Source organism: Misgurnus anguillicaudatus, chromosome 1 (genome assembly GCF_027580225.2).
Source record: "Misgurnus anguillicaudatus chromosome 1, ASM2758022v2, whole genome shotgun sequence".
Lineage (NCBI taxonomy): Eukaryota > Metazoa > Chordata > Actinopteri > Cypriniformes > Cobitidae > Misgurnus > Misgurnus anguillicaudatus.
The window spans coordinates 15,695,457-15,710,115 of NC_073337.2; the positions used below are offsets into that span (position 1 = coordinate 15,695,457).

The 14,659-nt window shown below is 36.0% G+C and overlaps 1 protein-coding gene across 4 annotated transcripts in view; it reads left to right on the plus strand.

The window, feature by feature from the left end:
• Positions 1-14,659, plus strand: part of LOC129432078 (thyrotropin-releasing hormone-degrading ectoenzyme-like) — a 142,359-nt gene that overhangs the window by 24,695 nt on the left and 103,005 nt on the right. For all 4 annotated transcript variants that reach the window (XR_012369322.1, XM_073867166.1, XM_073867177.1 and 1 more), the window contains one exon: positions 13,398-13,524. Coding sequence is in view for 3 of the 4 variants with exons in the window: in XM_073867166.1 (XP_073723267.1) it covers positions 13,398-13,524 (127 nt within the window). In the remaining variant the exon portion in view is untranslated. The remainder of the gene's footprint in view (positions 1-13,397; positions 13,525-14,659) is intronic.

Sequence of the window (14,659 nt, forward strand, 5' to 3'; positions counted from 1 at the left end):
CTTTGTACCTTTTGCATATCGTTAACATGTACTAATACACACTTACACACCAAAGAATATGTAAAATGTGAATCGGACCATAGTTGCCCTTTAAACACTGTTAGTTGTTGTTTACTGAAAGCTTAATTGTAAACCAGTTTGTTAACTTAGTCTGTATGTCTTTGAATGGGCGAACAGAGACGGTTTAGAATCTGGGTCACTACTAAAGCAGCTCAGCTCATTGGCTCTTACTATACCTTTGACCAGCCTCCTCCTCATATTATTGTAATGAATCTCCATCAGCAGTGTCCTTTATATCAGATCCTCCCTGCCATTCTGACTGTAACTCTGCTCCTGTATAGTTTTTATACCCACACAGCATAGCAGGCCTGCTATAAGCTACATGCTAGATTTCCCCATCAATCACATTAATTCGTCAGTGTAGCCCTCTTTCACCATCTATCATGAAGGTTCGGCTATGTGGAGCGAGAGGAACGATTGTGGGAGAGAAACGTTGAAGTGCAGAGTGGAGTTATTACTCTGGGTTTATGGCCGTACACTCATCTATGTACGTGCATAAATATCATTTCAAGCCCTGCAGTCGATATTGACTGAGAATTATTAGAGGAAGTTCTTCAAAGGGAGTAAGTTTATTTGGCAACCATTGCCGAAACATCCCCAGGTAGCTACTTTATGTGTAGGTAATGCAGTATATACACTTTAAGCTCCTGTCTGCTTGAATATGGAAAGACTAAGACTTCCAAAACTGTTTTAACAAGAATGAATTTCACAAAAACCCCAAATCAGCTACAAAATGTATCATTTTAAATTAAACATTTCTTCTTTAGGTGAAAGTTTATAGTGACGTGTATACAATTCACTCCGAGATGATGCCTTAAATAACTCTAATAATAAAGATATACTGTAGTATAATAACAGGTTGTTGGTATCAGGTGAAGTGTTGTCTTCTCATTGTATTGACTGAAGCTTCAGAGCACTTCATCTGTTCATATGCTAGCAAAAAGAGTTTGTGTGATCACTGCTGAGCAGCCTCTCAGCTATTAAAGTTCAATTAACCCTGTTTAAGTCATCCGTCAAGATGCCTTCAACCAAACCAAACAATCAAACAAGCATTAACAAATGAAGCAGTCAGCACTAGCATCAAATGAAACCATCTGCACAATGGCTGAGCGCAGATGAACGAAGCATGAACCGTTTGTCTGATTACAGGTTGCTTTAAAGTCATATTGATTTGATTGAGATTTGAAACGCGTCCAGTGTCTTCAGTTCCCTCACGTCATCTTTATATCAGCCATAGAGCCGATCGATAAAGAAGCATCATGTGCGGTAAACAACATATAATTCAATGTGCATTGCTGACAGGCTCTGAAACAAAGTCTTTCCTCCTACTTCTTTTGTACTGTAACTCTGTTAGGCTAAACATACAAGACCATGTGTGCATGCCAAGAAAGACGTACTTTGCATCTTCTTATACCTTATACTTTTGCATCTTATACTTTATTTTGTGTCTGTAATGCAGATTTTTTTTGTTTCCAACGACAATAATGCTGTAATAAAATACAAAACTTTGATTTTATAATTTAATTATTGTTTTTGTATATATTTTATTGTTTTGTTTTATTTTATTTTAAAGGGGACATTTCATAAGACTTTAAAGGGGCCATGGCATAAGACTTTTTTTTAAGATGTCAAATAAATCTTTGGTGTCCCCAGAGCACATATTTGAACTTTTTGCTCAAAATACCATACAAATAATTTTTAATAGCATATTAAAATTGCCACTTTGTAGGTGTGTGCAAAAATGTGCCGTTTTGGGTGTGTCCTTTTAAAGTTGCAGTGTGTGAATTTTAGCGGCATCTAGTGGTGAGGTTGTGAATTGCAACCAACGGCTCAGTCCACTGCTCACCTCTAGCTTTTGAAACACATAGAGAAGCTATGATAGTCACCACCCGACAAACAGATCACCATCGGAGACAACTTAGTAAAAAAAGTTTGTCCGTTAAGGGCTTCTGTAGAAACATGGCGACCCAAAATGGCGACTTCCATGTAAGGGGACCCTCTATGTATGTAGATAAAAACATGTCATTCTAAGGTAATAAACACATAACGGTTCATTATGAACGGTTCATACACCCTTGATAATATAGTTTTGTATATTATTTTGGATTTCTGTCAAGAGATCCTTCTAAAAATTACATACTGCACCTTTAAATGCAAATGAGCGGTTTGTTGCAATCAAAACTCAATTGTGCTGTGAATTATTTTCTCTCTCTGCTTTTCTCTGCACTAAATGGCAGTCCTGTGATTGGATAGTGCAGATTAAAGGGCGGTATTATTATAATAAGAGTTCCCGATGACATCATAAGGAGAGCCAAATTTCAACGACCTATTTTTTCATGTGCTTGTAGAGAATGGTTTACCAAAACTAAGTTACTGGGTTGATCTTTTTCACATTTTCTAGGTTGATAGAAGCACTGGGGACCCAATCATAGCACTTAAACATGGAAATAGTCAGATTTTCATGCTGTGGCCCCTTTAATAAATCTTTGGTGCACATGTGAAGTTTTAGCTCAAAATACCCCACAGATAATTTATTATAGCATGTTAAAATTGCTCTTTGTAGGTGTGAGCAAAAATGTTGTGTACTGGTTTTGGGTGTGTCATTTTAAATGCAAATGAGCTGATTTCTGCACTAAATGGCAGTGCTGTGGTTGGATAGTGCTGATTAGAGTGTGGATCGGGCCACATTTTTCTGTCCGAGCCCGGCCCGCATCCGACAGGGCAGTAACTGAACCCGACCGTAAACCGACAGGCATTAAGATATTCATGTCCGAGATCGACCTGAGAAACAGTTAAAAAATCGCATTGTCACAGCAACAAACACATTTCCGCACACATGTAGATGGATGCCGATAGTTCATCTTAAAATGAAACTTTTATGTTTATCAGCCTACCCCCAGGCCATCCAAGAGGTAGGTTTGTTTGTTCAGTAGAACACAAATGTAGATTTTTAACTCCAACCGTTTCAGTCTGAAGTGGATGGTAACAAAATCCGATAGAGAAAAGAAACATGCACAGACACAAATTAAACCCTGCAGCTCGTGATGACACGTCGATGTCCTAAGACACGAAACGATCGGTTTGTGTGAGAAACCGAACATTATTTATATATTTTTTTACCTCTAATACAAAACTATCCACAGAGAAACGGGAGCCTCGTATAATGTATATACGCTCTGCACCCGATACAGTAGGTGGCAGTATGCACCTATGAAGTTGTTTCGCAACCCGCTATTAAACATTAGATGAATAAGGTGGTGATGTGAGCGCGTGTTTCATTTTAAAGCAACACTAAAGACTTATTGCTCTTTGCTTCCCCTACAGGTTAGAAGCGTAATTGTTCATTACCACTGTCGTAAATACTGCAGCATAGCTGGCTCTGATTGGATTGTAGGTCTGCCGTAAAGCAAGTTTTTGTAGTTTTCACTCGAACTACAGGACCGCGACCCGACGGTTGGAAACTTCTTTAGTGTGAAACTTTTTTGGAAACGTTATTTTAAGGTAAAAAAAAACTCTTTGGTGTTGCTTTAAGATGAACTATCGGTTTAAACAGGCTCATTTGCTACATATTATCATAAGCTGTTTTAAATTTCAAATGTTCAATGATTTATTGCGCCGAGCCCGACCTAAACATAATTTCTAAATATCTATCTGAACGCCGCCCGGCCCGTCGGGTCCCGTAGGGCTCATTCGGGTATCCATCCTCTAGTGCAGATTATTTTTAAGTGCAGATTAAGGGGGTGGAATAACCCCCTTCTGACATCACAAGGGGATCCAAATTGACCTACTTTTTTAACATGCTTGCAGAAAATAGTTTACCAAAACTAAGTTACTGGGTTGTTATTTTTCACATTTTCTAGGTTGATAAAAGCACTGGGGACCCAATTATAGCAATTAAACATGGAAAAAGTCAGATTTTCATGAAATGTCCCCTTTAAATACTGTATTTATGAGATTTTAAACATTTGCCCTTAGATATTGAGCTTAATGAAAGTGTACGCAGTTCAGTTAAACACTACATGACCTCAACTGTAGCAGATTATGTCCTGCTCTTTGATTTGATATGTCTGTTATTTTGTAAAGTCCATTTCCTTTTTGTTTTTTCCTGTTTCCTCCTTGATTAGCCCTTGGGTTGTTTATGTTGCTTCCCATTAGGTTCTGTGTATCTATAGCTTTTTCTGTCGGATTGGGTATGGGCTATTAGTTGTCGAGTCTCAGTTTATGGTCTCCTGTGTGTTTTGTTTTTGCCTGTTGTAAATAATTGTTTATATGCTATTCTTTCTCTCTGAGCCTCTCTCTGTGACAGATTTGAAAAGGTTATGCCTTAATAGTTTCCTATGTATGAATTAATATACTGTGAACATGATTTTGGGTGCAAGGACCTTGAACTGCAAAACTTAAGGGTTTTGCTGAATTGGATGTCTTTGGATTGGATTAATATTGTTTTTTTTTGCAATAATCAGCACAGTATTGATACCAGATCGCATGGGATTACCTTTAAAAAATAAGATTGTACAATAATTTTGTTTATTTTACCATTTATAATTTTATGTCATCGAAACTAACATTACGTACATGTAACCACCCTGCTAAAACCAATAGACACATCATAGAAATTCTATTTGTTTTATTGGGAATTTTATTGGTTCTAATGGAATATGGCCCAAAACATGAAGAAGTTTTATTTTAATCCCAATCTACATTTATATGATGAATATGAGTTTACCATTATAATCACACCATTATAATCACATGCAATTTGTTTTCCATGAAGTTATGCATTATGTCATGTGTTATGCTGTATGCGGATCAGGAGTTTGTTTGCCATGGGATTGCTATTGGACCAGCTGGGTGTATTCGGGTTTCAAGGTAGTTTAAAGAGCCATCTGGACAGGCAGGCACAAAGGGTTTTAGTATAAGCAAACAGCCAAGGGTCAAATAGGTCATGGGACCAAGACACTGGTCTGGTCTGGGGACTGTCATGTGATTCTTCAAGTTACAAGCCTGAACAGAAACATATCGTTAAAGCATATGGAGGGGAGGGACAAAGACCATATATATTTACCAAGCCTGGCTGAGAGCTTCAGACTGGTTTGAAGATTCCTCCCAGGCCGGCCTGACTGGTCCTGGGAGGTTTAATCAGGCAGGCTCGGCTTCTTATTTTGTCCGGAAAATAAAAGTCTATCTCTTGAAATCAGAACCTAAGACTGAAGATTGTTTTATTTGAGGAAAAGGAAAACCACAACATTTGGTGCCGAAACCCGGGATAGAAAAGAGCTGGACAGTCACACCACCTGGGCAAATCTGACGAGCAACACAAACAGCGTATGGCCATATACTAAAGGTAAGCACTTTTTGCTTATATATTAGGTTTGTGTTGATTGGCCAGACTTTGCTCAACGTGGTGAGAAATTTAAGCTCTTCTAAATTTAAGAACCATACATGTGAACTGGGTTTTGATTTCAAGGGTACAATCTAATTAAGGCATGCATGCATGAATCTGTGTTAATTACTTTGGCTTTGAGGATCAAGGTGAATTGAAACAGATTTTAAGTAAAAGAGAACGCGGTAAGAGTTTTGTATGCAAGGTTGCATATGCTGCGTCTATCGGGGAAAATGATGACGTAGAGGTTTAAGGAAAAGAGAACGCGTAAGAGTTTTGTATGCAAGGTTGCATATGCTGCGTCTATCGGGGAAAATGATGACGTAGAGGTTTAAGTTAAGAGAACGGATAAGAGTTTAAATCGTTATGTGAATTAACGATTGGTTATTTGTTGAATGATTTGTGTTTGAGTGTGTATGTATGCAGCTGCATAATGTGTGTTAGTGAGAGAAATGTGAACGTGAATCTGGTAAACCAGGGAGAGGCTTTCCCTTGGGCAGTTGGGCTGTTAAGGGGGGTATATCCTGTGAGTATAGGGTAAATTACTATGTTAGAGTGTGGAAGAATGAGCCCTAAAAAAATAAATAAATAAATAAATAAATGCTAATGGGTTATGGGTTAACAATTTGGTTTATCTGTTATCAAACATACATTTGAAATGTAAGGTTTGGTAAAAATAATTGACACCAGATGGGACGTCAAAAGGAGCACAGAACCTGAGACCACAGCTGGCTTTCTCAATGGACAATGCAATCAGGTGGCCACCTACAGAGATGAGCAGTTTTGCTTGTTTAAAGATTGTATTGTTCACATGAGATGGCTCGGGGTGGTCAAATCACAAATGCTGGTCAAATCACAAATGCTCTTCCAAATTTAAGAATAAAAAGGGGAAATTAAATATTACTAGATTAATGATAAGAATAAAGGGTTTCATTTTCAAGAGGAATGTGTGCTAGGACAGATGATGGTTTATGGTGTGAATGAGTTTTATTTTTGTCGTTGAGTGGCTTGGATAAAGATTTAATGTTAAGTTGAGAAAATGCCTAAGAAGTTTCGCGAACCTGAGTGTTACCGTGTCGGGGCAGACACGTTGGGGTTCGGAGAGAAGAGTTATTAAGTCCTGCAGGTCAGGTACGGTCTATGTGTTATTTGTCTTGTTGTTTTGGAAGGCCCGGGCTGATGAGAGATATTGTTTTTGTTTTATTTGTCATGTCGGATTGGTAAATTGTGTAAGTGAATCTTTTCCACGTTGAAGGAAGTGTAGTGGAAAGATGAACTTGGACAGGTAGTCTAGATAGAGTTGTTCTATTTAATTTGTGTGAGAATGTAATGTGTCTGTGATAAAGAGTCGGTGTGTGAATGTATGAGATGGAAAGAGTGGGGGCTGAGGGAGTAGTGGGTGTGTCTTTCTTCTGTTGCTCTAAAGAGCCCACAGAGAGGTGGTATGTTACAGGAGTGAAGATTGTTTAAAACTATAAAAAAAAGGGAGATAAAGTTTGAAAATATGAGTAAGAGTATGAATAAGAGACAGTTGTAAATGCTGGGTATTAAAAATTAGATTTGAAGACATTGTGGTTCTGAGGTATTGTAGCCAAAAATATTAGTTATTACAGTGAAGTATAAAGCTAATTCTAGAAATTAAATAATTCGTTTAAATGATTGATTAAAATAAAAAAATTGTGCTCAATAGTAAAAGATTGCTTGTCCAAAAAAAAAGGACAGATGTTGGTGATGGTATTTGATTCTAGTTGACAAAACACTACAAAATATTATAAAGGAAATTTTATTTTAAAGACACATTGGAAATCTAAGTAACAATTTGGGGAATATATAAATTGGATAAATAAAAACAATAAGTTTGTGAAGTGGTTAAATGAGAAATAACTATAAAATATAAGGTGTGTTATATTGCAAAGGAAAGATTATGGCAGTCACATTAATGGAAAAATAAGGATTAAACAACTGTTGTGTGGAGAATTAGAAAATAGAATAATTGGATGTTCAAATGAGGAAACATTTGATGTGGCATTGTGTGAGGAGAAGTACAACTAAATAAAAATATAAACTAATGAAAGATAAGAGGAGATAATTAACAGACAAAGAAATGCTCAAAGGGAGAAAGAGAGAGAGAGAGAGAGAGAGAGAGGGAGGGGGAAAGCCATAGCTCAAGGGAATTGTGAGATTAAAATCTAGCAGGAAGACAGAAGTAAAGCCTTGAAAAGAAAAAACAACAAATTAGAGAAAAAAGTAGAGACCAAGTTATTAAAGGTGGAAATAAAGAGAAAAATAAAAAGGACAGGTAAATTATTAAAAGGTGAATGACACAGATAAATTATACAAAGATAAATTATTACAAAATGGAGAGGAGTCTTCGTCTGATGATGGAAGGTGGTCACAAAATAAATTTTATTTTAAATCAAAAGGCAATATTTTGCATGGGTCAAGCTAAAACCTTGTGGGCTGATCATTCCGATCCTTTGACATTCAAGAAAGTGAACAAAAGCTGGCGATCAAAAGACAATGGCAAAAACTGTGTGACATCAAAGTGTTGGAGCTGCAAAGAGAGGAGAACTCAAACTAAACAGTGGACACATCCTACATGAAGGGGATTATATGAAGCAGTGAATGGGGCACTGCACAATGACAATTAAAAAAAAAAAAAAGACTGAGTGGAGTCCAGAGAGACCCACAAAGACAATATTGTTCTTGGAGACAAGAGAAAAACTTGACTATACTTTTTCATTTTCATACGAGCCTTTGAGTGAAAGAGGGGAAAGAGTGAAACAGCCGTTCAATGTTTAGCAAAGGGCTTTATAACAGTAGGGACACATACAATCTTTAAGTGAAAATCAGCTAGTCAAATTTAAAGGCTGATCAAGAACTTATGTTGTTAGGTGTGACTACCTTTTCTGAAATCAAATCAGACTCCTATTAATCTGACAGGAAGAAATGCATAATGAAATTTGGGGGCGGGTTTGAATTTGGTATCTACAGAGGAAGTTAGAACTCCAATGATGTTACTAAGCTAAAAAGCAAATATAAATGGCATCGAACAGCTATGGCAGAAAGGAAAATAAAATAGATAAAAGAAATAAATTGAAAAAACACCATAGGATACTATAAAAGGTAAACAAGAAAAAGCTGTGAGAATAGAAAAAAGAAATAACTAATTATTGTAACAAACATACGATTTAAGGAAATAAAACTAAATTGTATCTAGTCACGATTTAAGACCAATTAATGACAAGAAAAGATTGATGATCCAAAAAATTACATACTTTGCTTACAAGTGTTTCTCCATTTGATAAACATTTTTACTGTGAATTATGATTTGCCTAAGAAGTAGATACTTGTATTTACATATTTAATTATAAGGAAAAATATTATACAGGTTTAGAATGGATGAACCACTAGTCTAACATACGGAAAGGTTAGTCTGGTTGATTAATGCTAAAAAGTTGATAAAATGATTGGTTGTCATTGAGTTATAGGGACACAGAGACAGTTGATTTGCCAGCATGGACAAACAGATGTGGAAGCTAAAAAGGGCCTCAGAGTGTCAGGAGATCTTTTTAGATTGTATAAGAAGTGAAAAATCTCAGTCATAAAGATTATTATCATAGATGTACATGGGGCAAATAAGTGGAATGAAAATAAATTATTTGATTCATGAGAAGAATAAAGATTTTGAGTTGAGATAAGAAGGGAAAAATTGATGTGACAGATAAGAGAGAAGAAAAATTTGACTATCATCTATAATCACAAAGGACGGTAGATAAAAAGGTATAGAAAAGGAATAATCATCAAAGCCATACTTAACAAAATGTGTGAAAATACTAATCCTAACAGAACTTATGTTTTACCTAAACTAACAACCGTACACCTTTAACATTGCATGAAATATTCGCCGATAGACCTATGCGTATTGTAAAAACATCTGGAATTAAGTGTTATATGAACAAACTAATTGTCTATGTATTGAGTTATTTGTGTACAGAAAAAGCTGAAAGGAGTTGAGGAGGACATAAGACAACATGACTTGATGAGTGCGAGATGATCTAGCTTATCTGAGGTTCGAAAAGTCGGAAGAGGCCAAACACGGCCACAGGGGGCCTAACTGAAGGATGAGACCAGCCCCAGAACGTCCAAGTGGGGGGAGCAGCCAATGTAGCAGAGCTCGTAGGAAGGAGAGAAGGAGAAAGAATGCCAATGATATGAAAGAAGAAACATCAAAACCACATCAAAGTTAAAGCAATTCAAGTATACCGACGGATGGAGAGCAAAGTTTTGAACACCGAGAGGAAGAAGTGAAAAAGAGAAATTGTCAAAAGAAATTGAATTGAAAAGAACGAAACCGATAACTACAGAAGATTTGCATTTCTACAGTCAATTAAAGAACGAAGCTGATTATTACAGAAGATTTACATTGCTACAGTCATTTAAAGAACAAAGCCAATTACTACAGAAGATTTGCAATGCTACAGTCAATTAAACTTCCTGGCGATGGACTTTTGCCTTGATGGACTTTTGCCTTAAACAAGGCCCAGTGAAGGATCTGCAATAATTTCAAAGGAACAGACTCTGAAAGAAAGACTGAAAACATAGAGACATTGAACAGAGAACATAAGGTGGACATTTTATGGGAAACATCCCAAAGATAACAATGATACAAATGGGGAATATTTAAAGTTAAGGAAATATGCTCACAAAGTTGCTTTTTATGCTTTAAACTAAACCAGCTTTTAATAAGGTAATAACAATTTAAAGTCCACATAAATAGGGTGATAAATTCAACAAGAATTCTTATGGGTTACGAGAAAAAGTTTAAGGTCAACTTATCTGAATAATATTTAGGTCTTTTGGGAAATTCTGAGTTTAAAAATACATCTTATAGGCCACAATTTGGAAATTTGTGTCAATGGTAGTAAATAACACTAAAAATAAAAAAGGAAGGATAGATATTTCAGAATGGTACAGTAAAATTCTGAATGGTACAGTAAGATTACAATCAAGAAAATATAAGCCTTATGGAATTATAGACTTAAGGAAATTAAATAGGAAATGTTTTATAACAGGAATTTTGAATGAATCAACTAAGAAACCTCTAGATCTATTATGAAGACATTAAAAAGTATAACTTAAGGTGTAAAAGTGAGAAGAGAAATGCTATTAGAAGAATAATATAATCAAATCAGAGCAACATATACAATGAAGGTATTGGAAGATCAAATAATATCGATTGGAGAATTATTTTGGATTGGTAGAAAAAGAAAATGCTTGACCTCATAAGGAGGGAGAGAAAAAGTATTTAAATATGATGGAGACAAGAAATCACTACAAAAGAAGGGTATTTAGAATCCTTATAAAAGGATGAACACAACAATTAATCATCAATTATATGTAGATTCTGTTGATCAACCAGATGGATACCAAATTAGATTAAGGCATGGGATTAAGCTAAATAAGGAATTTAATAAAGTTTTGTCAGAATAAAAATAGAGAATAAATAAATTATGTACAGTACAACAATCAAAAAGTAGATTATTAAGTTTACAAATAAGGCATTAATTTATCTTAGGATAACAACTAGATGCAGCCATTAGAAATACATGATAACATACACTGAATCAATTTTAATTAAAGGTTAGTGGGTAAATGAGGCGTAGGTGTCTGCTTAGAGAACCAAATGGAAGTTAAAATATTAGGATGATGGAAAATTTACTTGAAATTAACAAGAATATTATCAGGACTTACGTTACAAGACAGTAATGAATTTACAAATAGTAAACGAGAATTCAAGCACCTCTGATGAGGATGGGAAAAAGTCATTTAAATTGTTATCAAGAATTATTATGCATGAGTTACTTAGTTGTATTATTGGTTATTTCCATTTACTAGTTTTATTTGAATTAATTACATTTATGCGTGTACTATGCAATCCTTAATTAGTTTACTATTGGTTATTTACATTTAATTGTTTTATTTGGAGTACGTTACTTTCATTTGTGTTGCAATCTTTACTTAGTATATTAGTGGCTCACGTTTTCTAATGTTATTTGAATTAATCTACATTTATTTGTGTTTATTATGCCATCTTTACCTAGTTTTATTATTGGTTATTGCTCTTTACATTGTTTATTTGAATTAACTTACATTTATACTTGTTTATTATACTTAATTTTTAAGTTTTTATGCTTCAATTCAGTATCAATTAGTTATATTTACTTGTTTTGAATTTGAACATTGAATCTATAACATTTAATTTGTGTTTATTATGCATACTTTACTTTTGTTTTATTATTTTTTACTTGGATTCATTAACGTGGACTTTAGATTTACGATGCTTTATCATATACTCTACATAGCTAAAATGATAACTGTAAGCGTAGAACCAATTGCGCACAAACTGTTTAGGGCTTAAGTACTTTTACTTTTACATTCAAGTCAAAATGAGAATGGAAAGATGTTTGTCTTATTGTCCATAGTTCGAAGTGCAGTGGCATAATTTAGTAATTGGTAAGGTATAGTGGCTTTCTTTAGCCACAAGATAGTAATAAGAAGACGCTGAATTATGAAACTGCACTCCGGATTAAAATAAACAGGAAAGGTGAGGCTAAATTAAGCCTCAGAGCGGGGATTATGAAGAAGTTTTATTTTAATCCCAATCTACATTTATATGATGAATATGAGTTTACCATTATAATCACACCATTATAATCACATGCAATTTGTTTTCCATGAAGTTATGCATTATGTCATGTGTTATGCTGTATGCGGATCAGGAGTTTGTTTGCCATGGGATTGCTATTGGACCAGCTGGGTGTATTCGGGTTTCAAGGTAGTTTAAAGAGCCATCTGGACAGGCAGGCACAAAGGGTTTTAGTATTAGCAAACAGCCAAGGGTCAAATAGGTCATGGGACCAAGACACTGGTCTGGTCTGGGGACTGTCATGTGATTCTTCAAGTTACAAGCCTGAACAGAAACATATCGTTAAAGCATATGGAGGGGAGGGACAAAGACCATATATATTTACCAAGCCTGGCTGAGAGCTTCAGACTGGTTTGAAGATTCCTCCCAGGCCGGCCTGACTGGTCCTGGGAGGTTTAATCAGGCAGGCTCGGCTTCTTATTTTGTCCGGAAAATAAAAGTCTATCTCTTGAAATCAGAACCTAAGACTGAAGATTGTTTTATTTGAGGAAAAGGAAAACCACAACAAACACACTCCAGTGTAATGGTTTTAATGGTAAAAGCTCCTATTGGTATTTTAATGGAAGCCATTATAATTTTCTGTAATGGTTTTATTGTTTTTTTTCAGTAGGGCAAACCATGTGAAAATCTGGTAAAAAGTCGGTGAGTTATGATTATTGTAGTTGGGTATAACTTTCCTCAGTAGAAATAAATGCAGGGGGGGCGCATTGGACACCCATCCAAGATGGCGGCCGCGCTGATACGCCAGCTCCAGTAGGCAGCGTCAGTCTATGAGGTGTCTACATATATAATGTCTATGGTTTTTCTGGTGTATAGTGGAAAATTGTCGGGTGAGAAAAGTTGCTTCTCAATTCCTAGTTTCATTGCTTGCTTGCTTTGAGTCTTAGCTCCAAATATGCAAGAAAGACACAAAGACGGTAAATATTATGCAAAATAGCATATCCTCACTCTCTATATAAAGTTAATTCTCTATATGAGAGATTAAATGCATTGAAAGCTAAAAATATTAAGCATGAAAAATTTATTTAAACAAACACTTAAATGAGCGTCACTGCATTAAAATAAAGATATTCTTAAAGGGGACATCTCACAAGACGTTTTTTACGATAAAGTCAAATAAATCAATCTGAAAGATATTTAAAATAACATGCTTAATCATCTTAAATTGAAACCTTGGGGATAAAGCGAGAGCTAAGATGTTGCCATACAAGTTTCTTCATCACCTTGTTCTCTCTTTTCTTGTAGATCCGGCTGTACGCCAGACCTGACGCCATCCAGAGCGGATCAGGGGACTACGCTCTGCACATCACCAAGAGACTCCTGCAGTTTTACCAGGATTACTTCAAAGTCAAATATTCCCTCCCTAAACTAGGTAAGAGGGGCGGTGAAGTGTGCTTCAGCTTTGTATGGCTTTAGTGAAGCGTTTGACATGGGCAATATGTGTTTCCCTCGAGGGTTGCTTTTTTCTGTGCTTCTGTAAAAGAGATGTCAAGGAGTGTCAGTAACAATCCAGTTCTCGTGTTTATTGATCCTAAACACATATTATTGAGTTCTGGTTTTGAAAGTTAGAGGACACAGCGTAATACTGTACATGTAGAGTTAAAGTATGGTGTGTTTGTGGAAGTATTGATGATTGATGTGTGGGTGGTACTGTATGTAGCTTTTTCTCGCTCCATTGAGTTTCTGTCAGTTTGCTTGTGCGCATTTGAATATAGGAATCAATCTTTCTGGTTATCTGTTTGTCACTCTCCTCCCCCGCCTGCCTGCCTGCTTTCCCTTCGTGTGTGTGTATGTGGGTTGCATGTTAAATTTATCAAAACTCTTGAAAACATTGCTCTGTCTTTTAATAGGGTTAAGATTCTCACAAACCGAACACAAAAATACAAATTTCAGTCATTTTTCTTTGAAAAGTAGTTTTTTAACTGTAATTTCCTCTGCCAAAGATGGCATGTTACTTTGGCACTGTAGCTGTGTTTTGTAAGATGGTAGCTGCCACAATTTTGATTTAGAAACCAGCATGGCCAACAGATACTTTTCATAGCAGCTGTCCTTGTTTGTCTGGTGCTTGTGCAAAATGGGTGTTGTTCAAAAGGTTTACTTTATATCTAAATATATAGGGGTGGCACAGTACATGAAAAAACATCTGAACCATTCGGTTCACTTGTCTTGGTTCGGAGTGTGTGTGTGTCACACGGTTCGACGCATGCGCAATGTAGACTCGTTCCCGTATGTTACCTGAAGCCTTGAATACTTTGGTCTGCTTGGGGAGGTTTTTATACTCAATGCACAGACTTGGGTGCCGGCGAAATGGGGTATCATTCACTCAATACACACTGCCGCCCACTCCGCGTTGACATCATTTTTGCCACGCGCACCCTCGCGCTCGGGTGGACGCGTCAAGTGTCAACAAGGCGTAAAGCTACACTGAAGTTGGCAGTTTTATAAATGCAAGTTAATTCTTTAATTTAATCTTTGTGTTCTTTAAGTTCAATCTTTGTGTGCTAAAA